Source organism: Hyla sarda, chromosome 1 (assembly GCF_029499605.1).
Source record: "Hyla sarda isolate aHylSar1 chromosome 1, aHylSar1.hap1, whole genome shotgun sequence".
In the NCBI taxonomy this organism is placed as follows: Eukaryota; Metazoa; Chordata; class Amphibia; order Anura; family Hylidae; genus Hyla; species Hyla sarda.
This window is the reverse complement of record NC_079189.1, coordinates 251,877,722-251,898,093: the sequence shown is the minus strand read 5'-3', so window position 1 is coordinate 251,898,093 and position 20,372 is coordinate 251,877,722. Positions and strand designations below refer to the sequence as shown.

General features: G+C 44.0%; 1 protein-coding gene across 7 annotated transcripts in view; it reads left to right on the top strand.

Moving 5' to 3' along the window:
* The window catches only part of ACSBG2 (acyl-CoA synthetase bubblegum family member 2), a 207,103-nt gene extending 201,637 nt beyond the window's left edge, over positions 1 to 5,466 (top strand). For all 7 annotated transcript variants that reach the window (XM_056570665.1, XM_056570659.1, XM_056570654.1 and 4 more), the window contains 3 exons: positions 414 to 553; positions 3,574 to 3,820; positions 4,175 to 5,466. In XM_056570665.1, the coding sequence (XP_056426640.1) occupies positions 414 to 553; positions 3,574 to 3,820; positions 4,175 to 4,284 (497 nt within the window). In that variant the 3' untranslated portion in view covers positions 4,285 to 5,466. The remainder of the gene's footprint in view (positions 1 to 413; positions 554 to 3,573; positions 3,821 to 4,174) is intronic.
* Positions 5,467 to 20,372: the final 14,906 nt, after the last annotated feature.

The following is a 20,372-nucleotide window of genomic DNA, read 5'->3' as shown; positions in this document are numbered from 1 at the left end:
GATGACTACTGACAGGATGGAGGGTCATCCTATGAGGCCCAGGGACATCAGGGAAAGATAAAAGTGGTGGTTCCCGCCCCCCCACCTTTTGGCCCTTTTTACACTATCGTTATGACACAGAAGTGTGACGGTTGTCGGAAAGAATAGCGGGAGAAAATACTGCTTGCGCCATCTTTTTCTCCCGCTATTCCTGCTGGAAAACAGCAGCGCCTGATGGACCCGTCGGGACCCGCTGCGGCACAATGTGCCCCGTCAAACTCAAAGACCGTAGTGTGTATGTAGCCTTAGTCTGATGCTGTCCATTTTAAGATCTTTACAAGTGAAATGCTGATTGCATGCATGTGTAAGTTGTATTCAAGGTGTTATCCCATGTTGGTTAACTATGCACGCTAAAACTGTTTGTTCTATTTCAGAGCTCATTATTACAGCAGGAGGCGAAAATATCCCTCCTGTGCCCATTGAGGATGCCATAAAGGAACACATACCAATAGTTAGTAATGTCATGGTAATTGGAGACAAGAGAAAATTTCTTTCCATGCTTCTGACCCTGAAGGTAACAAGCAAAGAATTCATTCTATCTACATTTTAGAATAGTAGGATGTGCCCTTTTTCATTTGAAAGAGGACATATGGCCACACCAAAAATGAGTTTTTAACCCCTTAAGGACTGTGCCAATTATTGCTTTTGATTTTTCCTTCTTGCCCTTTTGAGACATAACTCCTTATGTATTCCATCTAAAGAGCCATGTGAGAGCTTGTCTTTGTGCAAACAGTTGTTTTGTAATGATACCATTTATTTAACCATAAATAACTAAATTTACGAATTTTTGCACTACTTAAAAAAATAAATTGGTTAAAATTACACTACTGACATCCTATAACTTTTTTAAATTTTTTTTTTTTTTTTTTTTATCGGTACAATTTTTGTTTTAGATGGGAATTTCTGTTCAGTTTTAGAAAAATGTCTTCTGATGTATGATGTGACAAAAAATCTGCAATTCTCCTGCCTGGTATTTTTTTTTTATTTTTTTTTACGTTTGTGCTGTTCACTGCATGGAATTACAAACATAATTATGTTTTTAATAGCATGGACATTACCATATGCAGTAATAACAAATATGTTTTGTTTTTGTTTGTACTTAAAGTCCCCATAAATTAACTATTATATACAATCTTCTGATTACATGTTCTGTTACATACATTGTTATAGCTTGTACAGCCTGCTTGATGAGTGATCACTAGAGATGAGCGAACTTACAGTAAATTCGATTCGTCACGAACTTCTCGGCTCGGCAGTTGATGTCTTATCCTGCGTAAATTAGTTCAGCCTTCAGGTGCTCCGGTGGGCTGGAAAAGGTGGATACATTCCTAGGAAAGAGTCTCCTATGACTGTATCCACCTTTTCTAGCCCACCGGAGCACCTGAAAGCTGATCTAATTTATTCAGGAAAAGTTATCAACTGCCGAGCCGAGAAGTTCGTAACTAATTGAATTTACTGTAAGTTCGCTCATCTCTAGTGATCACTGATGTCTACAATTAGCAGTGAGTTTAGGACCAGATGGCCAGGGTGTTCATGTACGCTCTGTGTTGTGGCTCCACTACCTGATTGGCATCCTCCACCAGAGGTCTTCTCACCTAGTTTGTGCGGGTATTGGGAAAATCTGCAAATAGTCTGCCTCAGGCAGACTTTATTAGTAGATCGCTGATGACACAGAGCATTTCTATGAGATACTGGAACATTACGCAGTGTTGGCAATTTAATTTCTTAGAAGTCCCCTATGGGAACTTAAAAAGTAAATAAAATGAAAGATAGTTTTTAAAACCTTAAAAAGCATGTCCCCTAATAAGTTTAAATCTCTCCCTTGGACTCGCCATGTATGGGATTGTCAGAACTATTAAAATATAACGTTACTAGTCCCATACAGTAAACTGCATAAATTGAAAACAATACCAAATTACAGATTTAGGTCATGTCACATCCCAGAAAAATAAAGGGCTAGAAGTCGCCTATAGTCAAAAGTGATGCGGATTTAAAAAAATAAAAAAAAATTAGCCCTCAAACAGACCCATAGACAGAAAAATGAAGAAGAAAATAAGGATCAGCAGAGGACAATTCAACCCCTTCCCGACCATGACAGACCTATTTAGTGACCTCGGAGATCGCTCCGATGTCCATTTTAACTTTAAATGTCATGATCTTTATAAATCACGGTATTTAAACATTAAATGCTGCTATTCTCCGGTGTCTAGTGGTCCCATAGCGACCCCCTTGTGATTACATTGCGGGGGGGCTATGGGTTGCTAGGGAAGCCCAAGGCCTTACCTTGTCCTCGGCATCTTCCCTGTCTCTGATTGCTTGGGGCTCCCTTTGGCAGCCCTTAGCAATTGAGCACAGATTTCTTGGATCAATGTAATGCAATAGCATGAGGTTTGTACAAATTTAGGGTCAAAACCCTTATACAATCATTCCCTTACTTTTATACCCTAGAATCCCAGAGTCTACAAAAAATGTCAGCTCTTCACTGGAAGCTTCAGTTAAGGGTGCACTGATGTTTTTGCAGGTCCAGCAACCTAATCCATAAAGCAGAAGAAAATTCTGCACTCCAAGCTCCGCCCAAAATTTTTTTTTTTTTTTTAAATCATTAAAAGCCTAAAGATTCAAACTTCTTGAACAGAAAATAGCATGGTTTTGCATGTTTCAAGGAGAACCTCTTAAACATCTGTTTTTTTGCATCTTCTCCTTTTCTAAGGGAGTAATGGAAATAGGTAGGCAGTACAGTACTGTTTCGCCAATCCTGGCCCCTCCCGGGTGCCGCAGTCTGTATGGGATTCCCATCTTGGTTATGGTTGTCTAAAATGGAATAACCTCTCTTTTTAAAGTCAAGCAGAACGAACTTAATATTTGTATGGTCACCATGTAAATGTGGCTTATATTTTAAGAATGGATTCTTTAAGCCAGTAAATAGTAATGACTAATAATTTTATTGTATATTATTTTACAGCATTTTCTTCTCTGGTGCAGTGTCCTCCATTTTAATATGATTTATTAATTATAATTTATTAAAAACTTACCCTGACAGCAAAGTGGTGCTAAATGGACACGCTTTAATTCTGTAAGATAAGACTGATTTCTACAGTAGCAACCTCTCCTGTGCCAACCACTGTTTGGCATGATATTCCAGCAGCTGTAGTGTGTACAATAGTTCTATGCCTCAACTGCAAATTAATGTAAATCCTGCAGATGTTCACTTTTAAAATTGGTGGTGAACAGAAATTTCACTCCTCAAAAAAGGGCTGTTAAGGAACCAGAGTATATAGAAGACATACTGTACCTCTTACGTTAGATCTCCTAGTAGCTCTATATAAATGCATATTTTTACAGTAGAGGGATTTATCAAAACCTTTGCTGTGGAAACATTGAGCAGTTGCATAGAAAATCAGATTGCTACTATTTTATTTTTTAAAAGCAATCCAATCGGTTGCTGTGGGCAACTGGTCAACATTTCCTCTGCAAAGGTTTTCATAAATGTACCCCATTATCTCTGTAATTGTTTGCTTTCATTCTTCCAAATAGTGCAATGTGAACTCTGACACTGGAGAACCAGAAGATGAACTGACTACTGAAGCCATTGAGTTTTGCCAGAAAATTGGCAGTAAATCTACAAAGGTATCTGATATAGTTGGACACAGAGACAAGCTGGTATATGCTGCTATTCATGAAGCTGTGAACTCTGTAAATGAGAAATCTACATCAAATGCACAAAAGGTCCAGAAGTGGATAATTCTTGAAAGGGATTTTTCTATTGCAGGAGGAGAACTAGGTGGGTATTGTGAGGCTCCATCTTTGTTTTCAAGTAATTTAATCAATAGTTCTTGCTGCAATTATTAAATCTCAGTTTAGAGTAACTTCAGATAGTAGGGTACTAAAGTTCTGATTTTATGCTAGTAAATGCTCAGAATACGGACCTCACAACAGCGTCTATGTAAAACAGTACAACTTGCAGTAAATGTTAACATTTTACATTTGTACTTACTGGTAAAAGGCTTAGTTCTGATTTCAGCAACTTTTTTAAAATTTCAAAACCAGAACTTCACTGTAATTTGAAGTTAATTGTAATTTGTTTCTATAGCTACATGTTACAGTTCTTGATTTCATATTATTTTTCATGCTTAAGGTCCCACTATGAAACTGAAGCGACCAGTGGTTTCCAAAATGTATAAAGAAGAAATCGACAGCTTTTATCTGGATGCTGTGACGCCTACTGATGTCATACCTTCAAAGTAGTGTTCTTTCAGTGTAGCCATAATCTAACTTGTCGTGTGGGTGTTTGGCTTTGTCTAATATCCCCACTCATTGGGTCCATCAGGAGTTCTGTTATGAATAATTTTTTTTTATTTTTTTTGCTTTACCATATAGAAACACTTAATTCTGTGATCACTGTCTTGCTCATGGTTTAGTCAGTGGGGCCTAGATGTTTTTGGAAGGATAGAATTGGTTTCTCATGAGTGCCTCCTGAGTGCTGCTGAAAATCTCCCTGAATCACATAGTCTTCTGGTTTGGCAGCAATTCTAACATTTTTATCTCCATACATTGTATGACCTTCCAGGATTTAGGCACGTATGTATATAAATGCTATAGATTCTGTCAGCCTAATGGAATAACTGGAAGGCTTGTGAATATGAAGGAAAATGAGCCAAAAACAAACTTTGAATTCTAAACTTGCACACCAAAAAGCAGAATGTCCTATATAACGGAATAGATGTAAGGTTTGAATGTTTTATGAACCTAAGGTTGATGTATAAAGTAAATTATTTAACTTTTTCATCCTTTTTTGTAATTTTTGTTTTTTCTTATTGTAAAACAAAATGCCGAATATTTGTAAATGTTTATGTAACTTGTAAAATTTTTGCTTTATGAAGTGTTTTGTGTTTTTTTTTTAATTTAAATTTTTTTTTTTTTTTTTTGCTTTATTGGCACTATATAACTGCTGCCTAATGCTTTGTAAATTTAACATACTGGTTTGGGGAAGTTCACAGTAATTTAAGCCGCTACTGTTCATGCAAATGATCTTCATTGTGCTCTTTATGGAAACAGTGAGGGGATGATCTACAGTTAGGTCTTCAATGCAAATGTTTTTGGGGGTAAATATAACAAGGAGGTTATTCAAAGTAAATTTGAATATCTGACACTTCGCACAACTTATTTACTTATTTGGGTGTTAGTGGTTACTGGGTTTATAGTCTGCGGCAGATATGCACTAGCAAAGCACCAAGATGAAGCAGACATTCTGACCTGGGAGAGCTTTTTAGAGGACAATACAATTTCAGGATGCCACTTTTTTAAATTATGCACTAGTCACACAGTGTGACGCTCTGTGACCAGCTTAGGACAGGTATGCAATACTAGTGTTTGATCTTTGGAACATGGTTAATTGTTTATTGAATAAACATTCTATTTACATCCATAGCCTCCTGTCTGCTCGTATGCCTTCCCTTGAATTTTAAATTTCTAAGTCGTCCCTATTATGTTTGTTTGTTTTTTAAATTTACTGTGTACAAACTAATTCAGAGCTATTAAGCAATGGTCCAAATAAAGGGAATATTCATATGGCATAATTTGATACCATTTTACATAGCATCACTACTTACCTCTACCGGCGGTTGGAGGTACAAACAGCCCTTGTACTTGTTTTTGCTGATGGAATTACAACTGTAGTAAACTACATCTGAAGCTTCACAGCGCCTACAACTATCTTCTTGCCAACACCACTGACAACTCTTGCCTGAAGTGCTAACCCACACATGCATTGTTTATGGTTTTGTAACCTTGCAGTATAATTGCTTGTCACTTGTTTGCTGACCCTCTACAAGTTTGCTTAGCCTCTGCAATTTATTCTGCAGCTGGGTTGCAAACTCTGGATTGTAGTGTGGCCCTTCAAAAGCATTAACAGCCACACCTCCCTTGGTGGTGTGAAGACCACCAAGGCAGGATCGGGAACCACACAGCGGGACAGGTGTACCAGGGATGGCTGTGGAGAGCAGCAGCCATCTCTTATGAGACATGTTCCTGCTGGATCTGGCCAAAGGGTCTGGATAGAGTAAGAGTCGAGGTGCAATAGTGCCCCGGGAGTGGTGACCCCCAGGGTGCCGAAACTCACTTGGGCTTGGCAACCCCACTTGACTGATGGCACATAGCACTCACTCTTTCTCTCACCCTTCTGGGCACTCACCCTTAGTATCCTGGGTAGGATTGGGGAATTTTTATAGATCCGGTTGGATGTCTGGGCAGTATTACACTGAGCACATCCACTTATTTATTTTTTCATTTCATAATCATGACCGCACCACCATGAGATTATCCCCCGTAGCTCTAAATAGGAACAGGATACATAGGCCCCTCCCCATTCACCCCTCAGTGTCTTCTGTTCCTAGGAGCATACAATGAAAGGTGAGAACCTCTGGGCTGGTTTCTGCTCCGGACAGGGCTGCCAGGCAGCTGGGTGTTTTCGTTCATGGTGTGTCTCCCTCCCCCTGTGCTGCACTGGGTCGTGCCTTCTTAGGGTTGCTGCCTCCTGGTCCCTTCCTCCTCGGTTCTTGTCCGGGTTTATGTGGCAGGAGTTCTGTACAGGCCGGTCTCTGATCTCCTTTGAGCTCACTGCCTGTTCCGGGCTCCATGTTGCGTGCGTGCGTCTGATGTTGCGGCGCGTATGTGACATCACACACACGAGCGTGCTTTGGGACTGGAAGTCCCTCCCCCAAGATGGCAGTGCCCACCGGAATGCCGGGGAAGCATGGAGGGGTGCCATATTTGAACAGAGGGGTATAAATTGCTCCTTTTGTCCCATCCTGCATCCCTCTGAACAATGTATGCATCTGCTGCCCCCCGCTCTGCTCATCTGGAACGTTCGGCATTAACTGTGAGTAGCTGGCCCTTAGGGGGTTCACTCACTTCTGTACTGCTTCTTACTTATGTGTTTTGTAAAGCAGTTCATTCTTTAGGATTAGCACCATATTGCTTGCTCATACAGCCTTCTGCCCCACAGCTGGCGAATTACTTCTTGTTGCATGCCTTTCGTTTACATGGTCTTCCTCAGCATATAGTTTTGGATCGAGGTGTGCAGTTTGTCTCTAAGTTCTGGCGACCCCTTTGTAACGGTCTGGACTTGGCCTACACCCTCAGTCCAACAGTCAGGTGCAGAGGGTTAATCAAATCCTTGAGAATTATCTTTGGCATTTTGTTTCAGCTCGCCAAGATGATTGGGTCTACCTTCTCCCATGGGCTGAATTCTCATATATTCATGAGGTCAACCCCCTTATTTTTGTTGTCTACGGACTCAATCTCTATTCTCCTCTTCCTCTCCCAGTCTCCTCCGGTGTGCCTGCTGTTGATGAGCTGGTCCTTGACTTCTCTACCATCTGGCGACAGATCAGAAAGTTATCCCAGGCTTCTTGACGCATGAAGGCGCAAGCAGATAAAATTAGAAGACCTCCTCCGTCCTTCTCTCCTGGTGACATGGCGTGGCTTTCATCCAAGTAAATCTGGTTCAGCTCTACTGTTACGTTATGCGCTCCGGCCACACGCTGGCCGTGAGCGCATGGTCCCATTACCTCCTGCTGCCGATGAGTCTAGGACTCTCATCGTGGGACGCACCCGCATACGAGCCCCAGTCCGTCACTCTCCCAGTGTGTCTCCTGCCCCCGCATCTGCCTTTCTGCTTCGGCGCTCGTGTCCCCATCCCCTAGGGCACGCGGGCGCCAGAGCTTTACAGGGCTAGTGCGCTCATTAGTGTAATTCACCTGTGGCTCATTCATGAATTCCTCCTCACTTCCCTGCCTGATCTTTGTTGCCTTGAGCCTGATAGAAAGCATTCCTGCTATTGCCTTGCTGTGTATTTGATCCTTTTGCTCTGTGACCTGACCTTGCTCCTTGCCTACTGACCATTTGCTACATTCCTGACTATGCTACTGTGCCGCCTGCCCTGACCTTCTGCTATACAGTCTACGAGATGCCTTATCCCTCCTGTGCCTCGCATCTCCTCAGCCGCCTGTGTGGTTGAGCCGCGCCGGGGTAGCGACCTGGGTGCCGCCTGCTGCAGTAAGTCCATCCCGCTTTGCGGCAGGCTCTGGTGAAGACCAGCGGCACCTTTTAGCCTCCACTCCCTGGTACAGTCACTCATCTGCCACACAGTTCCAGCGGATCCACATTCACCAGGGTTCCTGTCTTCTGAAGAGTGTTACATAAGTAATAGACAGACCCCTATTTTTAATATTCAAGGACTCTATAGTGACAGGGAAGGCTCCCCAGGAATGGCGCATGGCAAAGGTGGTGCCAATATTTAAAAAGGGGTCAAAAAGCGACCCACGGGAATTATTGTCCTTGTTAACCCCTTAATGACGAAGGACGTAAATGTACGTCCTGGTGACATGGTACTTAACGCACCAGGATGTACATTTATGTCCTAAGCATAACCGCGGGCATCTGAGCGATGCCTGGATCATGCGCGGCAGGTCCCAGCTGTTGATCGCAGCCCGGGACCCGCCGGTAATGGTGGACACCCACGGTCCTGGATGTCCGCCATTAACCCCTCAGATGCCGTAATCAATACAGATCATGGCATCTGCAGCATCGCGGTCACTTAAATGGATGATCGCATCGCCCGCAGTGCTGCCACGGCGATCCGATCATCCTGCACGGCAGACGGAGGTCCCCTCACTTGCCTCCACTGCCTTCCGGGGTTCTTCTGCTCTGATCTGCCTTCCCGCAGACCAGAGCAGAAGATGACCGATAACCCTCATCAGTGCTATGTCCTATACATAGCACTGAACAGGATTAGCAATCGGATGATTGCTATAAATAGTCCTCTATGGGGACTAGTAAAGTGTAAAAGTGAAAAACCCCCTCCCCAATAAAAACGTAAATTGTCCCATTTTCTCTCTTTCAACCCCCAAAAAGTGTTAAAAAAATTTATATACAGATTTGGTATCGCCGCGTGCGTAAATATCTGAGCTATTTAAAATAAAATGTTAATGATAACGTATGGTGAACGTAAAAGTCCAAAATAGCTGTTTTTTTTTATAACATTTTATTCCCCAAAAAATTAATAAAAATGTATAAAGTTTTATGTAAGCAAATATGGTATCAATAAAAAGTACAGATCACGGCGCAAAACATGAGCCCTCATACCGCTAAGTATACGGAAAAATGAAAAAGTTATGGGTCTTCAAAATAGGGGGATTTTAAAGGTAATAATTTGATTAAAAAGTTAGATTTTTTTTTTTAAGCGCAACAGTAATAGAAAAGTAGGTTATCATTTTGATCGTATTGACCCAAAGAATAAAGAATACATGTAACTTTTACCGTAAATTGTACGGCGTGAAAACGAAACCTTCCAAAATTAGCAAAATTGTGGTTTTCTTTTTAATTTCCCCACACAAATAGTATTTTTTTTGGTTGTGCCATACATTTAATGGCAAAGTGAGTGACCGGACAACTGCTCATGCAAAAAAACAAGCCCTCATACTAGTCTGTGGATGAAAATATAAGAGTTATGATTTTTTGAAGGCGAGGAGGAAAAATCGAAAACGTAAAAATAAAATGGTCTGCGTCCTTAAGGGGTTAACCTCTGTTGTATGGAAATTGTATGAGGGTTTTTGAAGAGATGCTATTTTGGAGTATCTTGATAAAAATAAATGTTTGACTCCATATCAGCATGGGTTTATAAGGGATCGGCTCTGTCCAAACTAACCTGATTAGCTTTCATGAGGAGGAAAGCTCCAGACTGGACCAGGGCCAATCCCTGAATGTCATATCTTGATTTTTCCAAATCATTTGGTACAGTGCCACAGAAAAGGTTAGTGCATAAAATGAGAAGGATCGGGCTGGGGGAAATTGTGGGTAAGTAACTGGCTCAGAGAGGAAACAGAGGGTGGTTATTAATGGTACTTATTCTGATTGGGTGACTGTTACTAGTGAGGTACCACAGGGGTCAGCCTTGGGTCCTGTTCTATTTAGTATATTTATTAATGACCTTGTAGAGGGGTTGAATAGTAAAGTAGCAATCTTTGTAGATGATACTAAACTCTGTAAAGCGGTAAACACAATAGAGGACAGTGCACTATTACAAATGGATCTGGATAGGTTGGAGGTTTGGATTGAGAAGTGTCAAATGAGGTTCAACACTGATAAATGTGAGCTAATGCACATGGGAAAGAAAAATCCGGGCTGGGATTATGTATTAAATGGGAGAACACTTGGGACGACTGTCGTGGAAACAGACTTAGGGGTCTAGGTTAACAGTAAATTTAGCTGAAGTGACCAGTGTCGGGCAGTTGCTGCCAAGGCAAATAAAATCATGGGATGCATCAATAGGACCATAGATGCCCACGACAAGGAAATAATTCTACCAGTGTACAAATCACTAGTAGAATACTGTGTACAGTACTGGGCACCAGTGTAAAAGAAAGATATATGTAGTGGAGCTGGAGAGGGTTCAAAGATGCGCAACCAGAGTAATATGGGGAATGGAAGGATTACAGTACACAAAGATTACACTGTTCTACAGGTAAAAAGTTATGAGCATTAAAACAGCTGTTCTTACATAATTTTGGGGTGCTAAAAAACTAAAATAACAAATTTATATTTGCTCTAGTTTCCATGATATAAGCAACCAACTAATGAAGTAAGCTTTATAAAAATGCCTGATGCAACTTACACCATAGATTACATAGTCAGTATTGGTGACCAATAGAAAACTGCCAAGTGTACCAAGATGGCTAAGATAGCTAATGTTATTTCACCAAATTCTATAAAAGTCACAGTATCTGTTGCTTGCGAGTTTAGGATATTTTAATCACTGCATTTACGAACTATGGGAGCCTGGGCGTGGCTTAGTGCGGCATGTGAGCAGACCTGTGGTCTGGAGCTCTGCTTGGAATTCTTCATTTATCCTGGACAACTGGATAGAATTCAGCTTATGAACTATCGCCTACCTGTGGGGGAAGGTGCCTGGAGCATTTGGATACTGGGATGGCCGGGCGGAGACGCAATAGGAAGATGCAGGGAGCGGCAGAAGATAGTGAGGCAGAGATGCAGGGGCAGCCTGTGCCATCATGCGCAGAGGTGTCGGAAATTGTGGAGCGGCTGCATCGCTTCATATGGGTCACAGAACCACTGGTGCGGGTTCCAGTGGATGACTGGAGTGAAGAGGAGTAGGATGGGGCTTACTGGTTGGCCGGGGCCTCTGTCTCCCCTGCAGCTGCGGACCCCTCCACTGTGCTGAGCGGCCCTGAACAGCATGCCGCCGCTGGTCAGTCTACGTTTAACTCACTCTCTCCTGGAGTGCAATCTGCATACCAAAGGGACTCCTCTAACTTTGCTGCTTTACCAGTTGATGACCCTGCTGGGCCTCTAAATGTTAACCACCTTCAGTGCTGGTGTGGTGCCTGCAACATTAAGCACCTCAACATCTACATCTGCTCCTGCTGAGCCCACTTTGAAGGATGTCTCTTTTGCAGTCTCCAAGGGCAACACCGATTGTTTTATAATGCTAATGAGAGGCATGCGTGAGGACATTAACCTTATTTGCCATGATATGCAAAAGGTTTCAGAGCTGGTTAGTGTGGTTGAGGAAAGGCTGAGGGATCCTGGAGGATCAGGTCCTTCTGCTCAAGAGAGAGTGATTAACAATCTGACTGCACTTGCCGCTAAATCTGATGACATGGAAAACCGCCTGCGGCAGAATAATGTGCGCCTAGTAGGTGTTCCTGAAAAAGTCGAGGGTCGTGACCCTCGAGAGTGCGAAATGGAAAAAAAAATTCACTGTGCGACAAAATTGAAGAGAAAAATAAATTTTTTTACTTTTTGGTAAAAATGACACCTTTTATTAGAGATGAGCGAACTTTTCAAAAATTTGATTTGGCTGATTCGCCAAACTTTCCAAAAAAGTTTATTTCGATCCGAATTTATTCGTGGTGAATCTATATTAAAAAAGGCTATTTCTAGCCTACAGCCAGCCTCAATAGGGGTATAGAACAAGTTGCTGTGTTCTAAAACGCATATGGAGTTTGCTGGGGTAGTGAAATCATACTGTTATTCAGAATAACATGCAGATTACCGTCATCGCTTTTAGAATCGCTGCCGCACAGCAGCACAATGACAGAGCCTGGTGGTGGCATCAGTGTGAGGAGACCATATAGTGGCTGAATAACACAGCGTGGAGGTGTTGGCAGCATGAGGACACCATATACTGGCTGAATGGGACAGTGTGGAGGTGTTGGCAGCGTGAGTAGGCACTAGGCCTTCACAATCCTTAAGATTAAAAGATGAATTTAGAAATTTAAACCGAAGATTTTGGATAGCGGGTGCTACCTTTGATAACATTTGAATTTCCCTGACCCAGGCCCAGCAGCGGCATCAGTAAATCATATATTGCCTGAATGACACAGCCTGGAGTTGGCTGATGCATGAGTACACACCAGGGCTTCAAAATCCCCCCCAAAAAAACACAACAATTTTTGAAGAATATTTTGGATAGCAGGTGCTACCTGTGATAAAATTTGAATGACCCAGGCCCAGCAACGGCATAAGTAAACCATATATTGCCTGAATGCCACAGTTGGCTAATGCACGAGGAGACCATTGAAATGTCTGATTTTTTTATTTTATTTGAAATTTAAATCAAACTTTGGGTGTCCCGGACCCCAGCGTGTGGGTACAAAGGACCAAATCCAACAAGCCCCCACAGGGCTCATGTGGCCGTGAGATCTAGGCGCAACGTCTCCATTGCCCTGACCGGCCATTGTTTCCAACACTTTTCGCCAAGGGAAACCATGTGAAGAACAGCGTGACACCGCTGTACCCTGCACATATGGTATGGTGAAGGGCCACTGAGACTTGTCCGGGCAGTGGAGGCTTAGGACACAGTGGAGGATGTGGAGGTGGAGTCGCACACTGTCACAGGACCAACGGGCTGACAGAGTGGAGCAAGAAGCAGCATGAGTACGCAAGAAGGGTTCACAACCCATAAAATTAAAAAGTCAACTTTGAAAGCTCTATTGAAGATGCATGTTAGGTAGTACTACCATCCAAAAATTTAAGGCCCAAGCCCAGAAGCGTCAGTAAGCCAAGTAATTCCTGAAAGACACAGTACACCCGAGGGTTTCATAACCCCATTACATTGCAAGATCAATGTTGAAATTTCATTTAAGCTAGTGCTAAATTTCACAAAATTTGAGGGCCAAGGCAAGAAGCAGCATTAAGCAAATTAGTTCCGGATAAAAAAAACTGTCAGGAAAAGGCATCTGCAGTACACCAGGGGATTTAATAAGCAATAAGATTTAAATATCAATTAATTCGCGCATTTCACCATATTTTTCGACATATAAGATGCTCCGGCATATAAGACGCACCCAATTTTAAAGGAGGAAAATCTAGAAAAAAAAAAGATTCTGAACCAAATACTGTAGTAAAATATTTTATATCAGTATAGTTCCTCCACAATAGTTGTCAGTATAGTTCCCCCACAATGATAGGCAGCTCCCCCCCCCCCACAATGGTTGGCAGTATAGCTCCCCCACAATAGTTGGCAGTATAGTTCCCCCGCAATGGTAGGCAGCTCCCCCCCCCCCCCACAATGGTTGGCAGCATAGTTCAACCACAATGGTTGGCAGCTCCCTCCCACAATAGTTGGCAGTATAGTTCCCCCACAATGGTAGGCAGCTCACCCCCACAGACATACAGCTTCCAGCCATATACAGAGTACGGCTGGAGGCTGTATGTCTGTGTGCTGCGCCGACAGTGTTCCGGTCACCGCTCCTCTGGCCCGGTGTCACAATCTGCTGCTATGGCCTATGGACCATAGCAGTAGGTGCCGGGACCAGAGGAGCGGTGACCGGAACACTGAAGATTACTCACCAGGCCCCGGCCGGCGCGCGTCTTCCTCCGGTCCTCCTGGGCCTCTATGGTTGTACGCACGGGACATCACTGACGTCCCATGCGTACAACCATAGAGAGGCGGAGGATCGGAGGAGGACGCGCATTGGCCGGGGAATGGTTAGTGACCCGCGGACATACTTATGTCCCGAAAATATTTTTCGGGACACAGGGATGTCCGGCATAGGAAAACCTTTGATTATCTGCCCGGGCCGGCTCCCGTGTGTGGCTGCAGGCGGGGGTTTACCAGAGCAGGTAAAAACTAATTCACGTATACTAAAAACCAGGGTGCCTCCAGCTGTTGAGAAACTACAACTACCAGCATGCCCGGACAGCCTTTGCCGGTCCGGGCATGCTGGGAGTTGTAGTTTCACAACAGCTGAAGGCACCCTGGTTTTTAGTATACAGTTATTAGTAATTCACCTGCCCGGCGCCCGGAACTGTATGTTCCAGGCGTAGGGCAATAAACATAGCCGGTGTGAGGTGAAAAATTCACCGGCGGTCATGAGGCTGCTGCGGGCGGGGAGCGGGTAGTCAGTGCTGTACCGCATTGCCGCAGCCTCTGTACTTACCGCTGACTTCCCTCTCTCGCCCGCAGCAGCCTCAGGCGTATATTCGCCGTATAAGACGCACCAACTTTCTCCCCTCCGTTGTGGGGAATAGAGAGTGCGTCTTATACGGCGAAAAATACGGTAATTATTTAACTCAAGATCACCTGATAGCAGATTCTAGACTACACAGTGTCTGAATGCCACATCCTTGAGGTGGCTGAAGCAATGGGAAGCCATTATGGCTCACACACATAGGAAATAGGTACATCCAAAACATTAACAGGTAATTAATTAGAGGATTTTAATTATTTAACTTGAGATCACCAGATAGCAGATCATATCTCATAAATTCAGACAGACACTCCAATTTTAATAGAAAGTTAAAATAACAACCTTTAGACACTCATTAAAAGTGGATAACAGTGTTGAGTCACATGACACTCGGGTTCCATCAAATAAAGGCTTGCACAACATTGAGATTCCCACAATAAAGAATAGACTGAATAAAAAAAGGATGACTTCAGTGTTTATTAAAAGGTGTACTAGAAGAATTCAATAGTTTTCTCAGTCAGAAGAAAATATTAACCCCTTCATGACCCAGCCCATTTTCACCTTCATGACCTGGGCATTTTTTGAAAATCTGACCACTGTCACTTTAAACATTAATATCTCTGGAATGCTTTTACTTATCATTCTGGTTCCGAGATTGTTTTTTCGTGACATATTCTACTTTATGTTATCGGTAAAATTTCACTGATATTTGTATCCTTTCTTGGTAAAAAATCTAAAAATTTCATGAAAATTTTGAAAATTTTGCATTTTTCTAACTTTGAAAGTCTCTGCTTGAAAGGAAAATGGATATTCCAAATAAATTACATATTGATTCACATATACAATATGTCTACTTTGTGTTTGCATTAAAAAATTGACAAGTTTTTACTTTTGGAAGACACCAGAGGGCTTCAAAGTTCCGCAGCAATTTTCCAATTTTTCTCAAGATTTTCAAAATCGTAATTTTTCAGCGCCCAGTTCAGGTTGGAAGTGGATTTTAAGGATCTTCATATTAGAAATACCCCATAAATGACCCCATTATAAAAACTGCACCCCCCAAAGTATTCAAAATGACATTCAGTAAGTGTTTTAACCCTTTAGGTGTTTCACAGGAATAGCAGCAAAGTGAAGGAGAAAATTCTAAATCTTCATTTTTTACACTCGCATTTTCTTGTAGACCCAATTTTTGAATTTTTACAAGGGGTAAAAGGAGAGAAATCACCCTAAAATTGGTAACCCAATTTCTCTTGAGTAAGGAAATACCTCATATGCGTATGTAAAGTGTTCGGCGGGCGCAGTAGAGGGCTCAGAAGGGAAGGAGCGACAATGGGATTTTGGAGAGTGAGTTTTTCTGAAAGGGTTTTTGGGGGGCATGTCCCATTTAGGAAGCCCCTATGGTGACAGAACAGTGGACCCCCCCACATGTGACCCCATTTTGGAAACTATACCCCTCATGGAATTTAATAAGGGGTGCAGTGAGCATTTACACCTCACTGGCGTTTGACAGATATTTGAAACAGTGGACTGTGCAAATCAAAAATTTTATTTTTCATTTTCACAGACCACTGTTCCAAAACTCTGTCATACGCCAGTGGGGTGTAAATGCTCACTGCACCCCTTATTACATTCCGTGAGGGATGTAGTTTCCAAAATGGGGTCACGTGGATATTTATTGTTTTGCGTTTGTCAGAACTGCTGTAACAATCAGCCACCCCTGTGCAAATCGCCTCAAATGTACATGGTGCACTCTCCCTTCTGGGCCTTGTTGTGCGCCCCCAGAGCACTTTGCGCCCACATATGAAGTATCTCCGTACTCAGGAGAAATTGCGTTACAAATTTAGATGGTCTTTTTTCCCTTTTACCTCTTGTGAAAATGAAAAGTATAGGGCAACACCAGCATGTCAGTGTAAAAAATTAATTTTTTTACACTAACATGCTGGTGTAGACCCCAACTTCACCTTTTCATAAGGGGTTAAAGAAGAAAAAGCCCCCCAACATTTCTCCCGAGTACGGCGATACCCCATATGTGTCCCAAAACTGTTGCCCTGAAATACGACAGGGCTCCAAAGTGAGAGAGCGCCATGCGCATTTGAGGCCTGAATTAGGGATTTGCATAGGGGTGGACATAGGGGTATTCTACGCCAGTGATTCCCAAACAGGGTGCCTCCAGCTGTTGCAAAACTCCCAGCATGCCTGGACAGTCAATGGCTGTCCGGCAATACTGGGAGTTATTATTTTGCGACAGCTGGAGGCTCCGTTTTGGAAACAGTAGCGTACCAGACGTTTTTCATTTTTTGGGGGGAGGGGAGGCTGTGTAGGGGTATGTGTATATGTAGTGTTTTTTACTTTTTATTTTAGGTTAGTGTCAGTGTAGTGTAGTGTTTTTAGGGTACAGTCACATGGGCAGAGGTTCACAGCAAGTTTGCTGCTGGAAGTTTGAGCTGCAGCGCAAAATTTGCGCCATCTCAAACTTGCAGCACTCACTGTAAACCTCCGCCCATGTGAGTGTACCCTGTACATTCACATTGGGGGGAGGGGGCAAACATCCAGCTGTTGTAAACTCCGAGCATGCCCTTTGGCTGTCCGTGCATGCTGGGAGTTGTAGTTTTGCAACAGCTGGAGGAACACTGGTTTGGAAACACTAAGTTAAGTAATAAACTTTCAAGTGTTTTGCAACCAAACTTAGTGTTTCCAAACCAGTGTGCCTCCAGCTGTTGCAAAACTACAACTCCCAGCATGCATGGTCTGTCAGTGCATGCTGGGAGTTATAGTTTTGCAATAATTGCAACAGCTGGAGGCACTGAGGTAGGAAACGGACAATGTTTCCCAACTAGTGTGCCTCCAGTTGTTGCAAAACTACAACTCCCAGCATGCCCAGACTGCCAAGGCATGCTGGAAGTTGTAGTTCGGCAATATCTGAAGGATCAGATGTTGCCGAACTACAACTTCCAGCATGCTTGGGCAGTCTGGGCATGCTGGGAGTTGTAGTTTTGCAACATCTGGAGGTCCACAGTTTGGAGACCACTGTATAATGGTCTCCAATCTGTACTCTTCCAGATGTTAGAGAACTACAACTCCCAGCATGCCTGGACAGACTGAGCATGCTGAGATTTGTAGTTTTGCAACATCTGGAAGAGCACAGATTGGAGACCATTATACAGTGGTCTCCAAACTGTGGACCTCCAGATGTTGCAAAACTACAACTCCCAGCATGCCCAGAAAGCCAAAGGCTGTCTGGGCATGCTGGGAGTTGCAGTTTTGAAACTCTCAGAGGCAGCAGTGAGATCGCTTTACGGCGATCTCACTGCTGCCAATGAAGATGCCGCACTGCTGCCGGAAACTCACCTCCGGGACGCAGCGCAGCCGGGACCGCACGGAGGACGCCGGGACCGCACGGAGGACGCCGGGACCGCTCGGGACACCGCTCCGACGGGTAAGTGACGCCGGGGGACGGGTCAGGGACACTTAGTAGAGCGGTGTGTGTCCCGATCCCCGTGATCGGAACTCACACACCGCGCTGCTATCAGCTAGTCAGATTTGACTAGGGGGGGTGGGGGACGAAACCCCCCGTGGTCGCACGGTAAGATGGCTATCAGTGATAGCCACCATCTTTCCGGGCGCTGCGGGATGCCGCGAGTAGCGGCAGTAATGTCCATGACGTACCTGTATGTCATGGGTCGGGAACACCTTGCCACCCATGACGTACAGGCATGTCATAGGCCCGGAAGGGGTTAAAGTTGTTTTAGGTATGTTGTCTGACGAAATACCTTTGTGTTAGAACAAGTGCATATCCAAGAGTCCAGAAGACTCTATAATGCATGACTGTGGACCACAAAAAGACATTCTTCTCTAAAGTAATGTGTTCTGACATAAAGAAGCAGAGTTCATCCCTCACCGTGTTATTTTGGGCAAATTTTAATTAAAAAAATCACACACAACAAGCGTTCCATGGTGTCATGGTAAATTCAAGTTTACTTATCAGAAAATGTTAAGAAAACAGAACCCAAGAGGCTTTAATAACCCCATACATTGCACCATAAATTTTGAAATTTTAATTAAGCATGTATGTATCTAGTCCAAAAATGTAAGGCCCAAGCACAGAAGCCTCAGTAATCCAAGTAGTTCCTGAAAGACAGTCAGGAAAAGGCATCAGCAGTACACAAGAAGATTTCGTAACACCTAAGATTGAAAGATCAATGTTAAAATCTCAATTAAGCATGTATGTAAGCTTCTGCAAAACATCCAAATTTAAGGCCCAAGCCCAGAAGCATCAATAAGCCATGTAGTTCCTGAAACACAGTCAGGAGCAGGCATCAGCAGTACACAAGAGGGTTTCATAACCCCTTACAGTGAAAGATGAAAGTTGAAATTTCTATTAACCTCTTAAGGACGCAGAGTGTATGGATACACCCTGCATTCCGAGTCCTTAAGGACGCAGGGCGTATCCATACGCCCGTGGGAAATCCGGTCCCCACCGCTAGCCGGTCGGGAACCGGAGCCGGATGCCTGCTGAAATCGTTCAGCAGGCATCTCGGCATATCGCCCAGGGGGGTCATCAGGACCCCCCATGTCGGCGATCGCAGCACATCGCTCATCAATTCAGATGAGCGATGTGCTGCGATTCCATTCCCCGACGCTAGCCGGGCGGGGATCGGAGCTGGATGTCTGCTGATTTCTATCAGCAGACATCCCGGCAGTGTGCCGGAGGAGGTCCGGAGGACCTCCTATACCGGCGATCGCTGCAGGACGCCGGTAACTACTAACCGGCGTTCTGCAGCTGTTCCGGGTCATCAGGGTCACGTGTGACCCTGTGACCCGGATATAGATGGTGACTGGTGGTGTAGTATACACCACCAATCACCATCCATGCTGTACTGGGGGCTGGCATTGTGGCCACCCCCCTCAGTACAGTTGTGATTGGGTGGCCACACCAATCACAATGTAATGGGAGGGGATTGGGTGGGCTAGGAGCATGTTGCTCCGTTCTGCCCGCCATTTCAGAGAGATCTGGTGTGCAGGACGGAGCCCCGTGCTGCCCACCATCCCCTCAGTTAAAAAAAAGTGCCCCTTGGCACAGAAATCCCCAGGGATAGCTTTAGATTTAGGTAGGGACAGGCTAGGGTTAAAAAAAAAAAAAAAAAGTTTTTTCCATTTTTTTTTTCAGCGTACCTCAGTGGGTGTCCGTGGGTCCGTAGCACCTTTAGCTGCGTGACCCCGGCCCTGCTGGGTCTCTGCGGTCTGCCGCCAGTCTTTTTTTTTGGCGCAGATCTTTTTTTTTTCCTAAGCATGTGTGCGGACCCTCTTAGTTATAAAGGAGCAGTCCGCCACCGTTTGTTAAAGCCCACCCGCCGCTGATCAGTCCCGTAGTACTGATCAACGTTTTTTTTTTTGTGGTGCCGGCGCTTTTTTTCGTGTTTTCTAGCGCTTTTTTGCACCCATAGGCGGTCCGTGCCACCAGGCGTGTACTGTGTGGCCGGACCTTACCTGTGTGTGTGTGCGGCGTGCCTCACCGCTGTCAGTGATTTATCACTGATCAGCGTTTTTTTTTTGTGGTAAAGGCACTTTTTTCGGTTAACGTGTGTTTTTTTTTTTGCACCCATAGGCGGTCCGTGCCACCAGTAGCAGGCGTGTCCTGTGTGGACGGACCGTACCTGTGTGTGTGCAGCCTGTCCCACCGCTGTCAGTGATTTATCACTGATCAGCGTTTTTTTTTTTGGTTCAGGCGGGTGCATTTTTTCAGGGTTAAGCATTTTTTTAATTTAATTTTTCGGGTTTTTTGTGTGGGGGTCTGTGTACAAGCCACCAGCCACTGTTCTGGGCTGAGTGGCCGGACCCCCCATT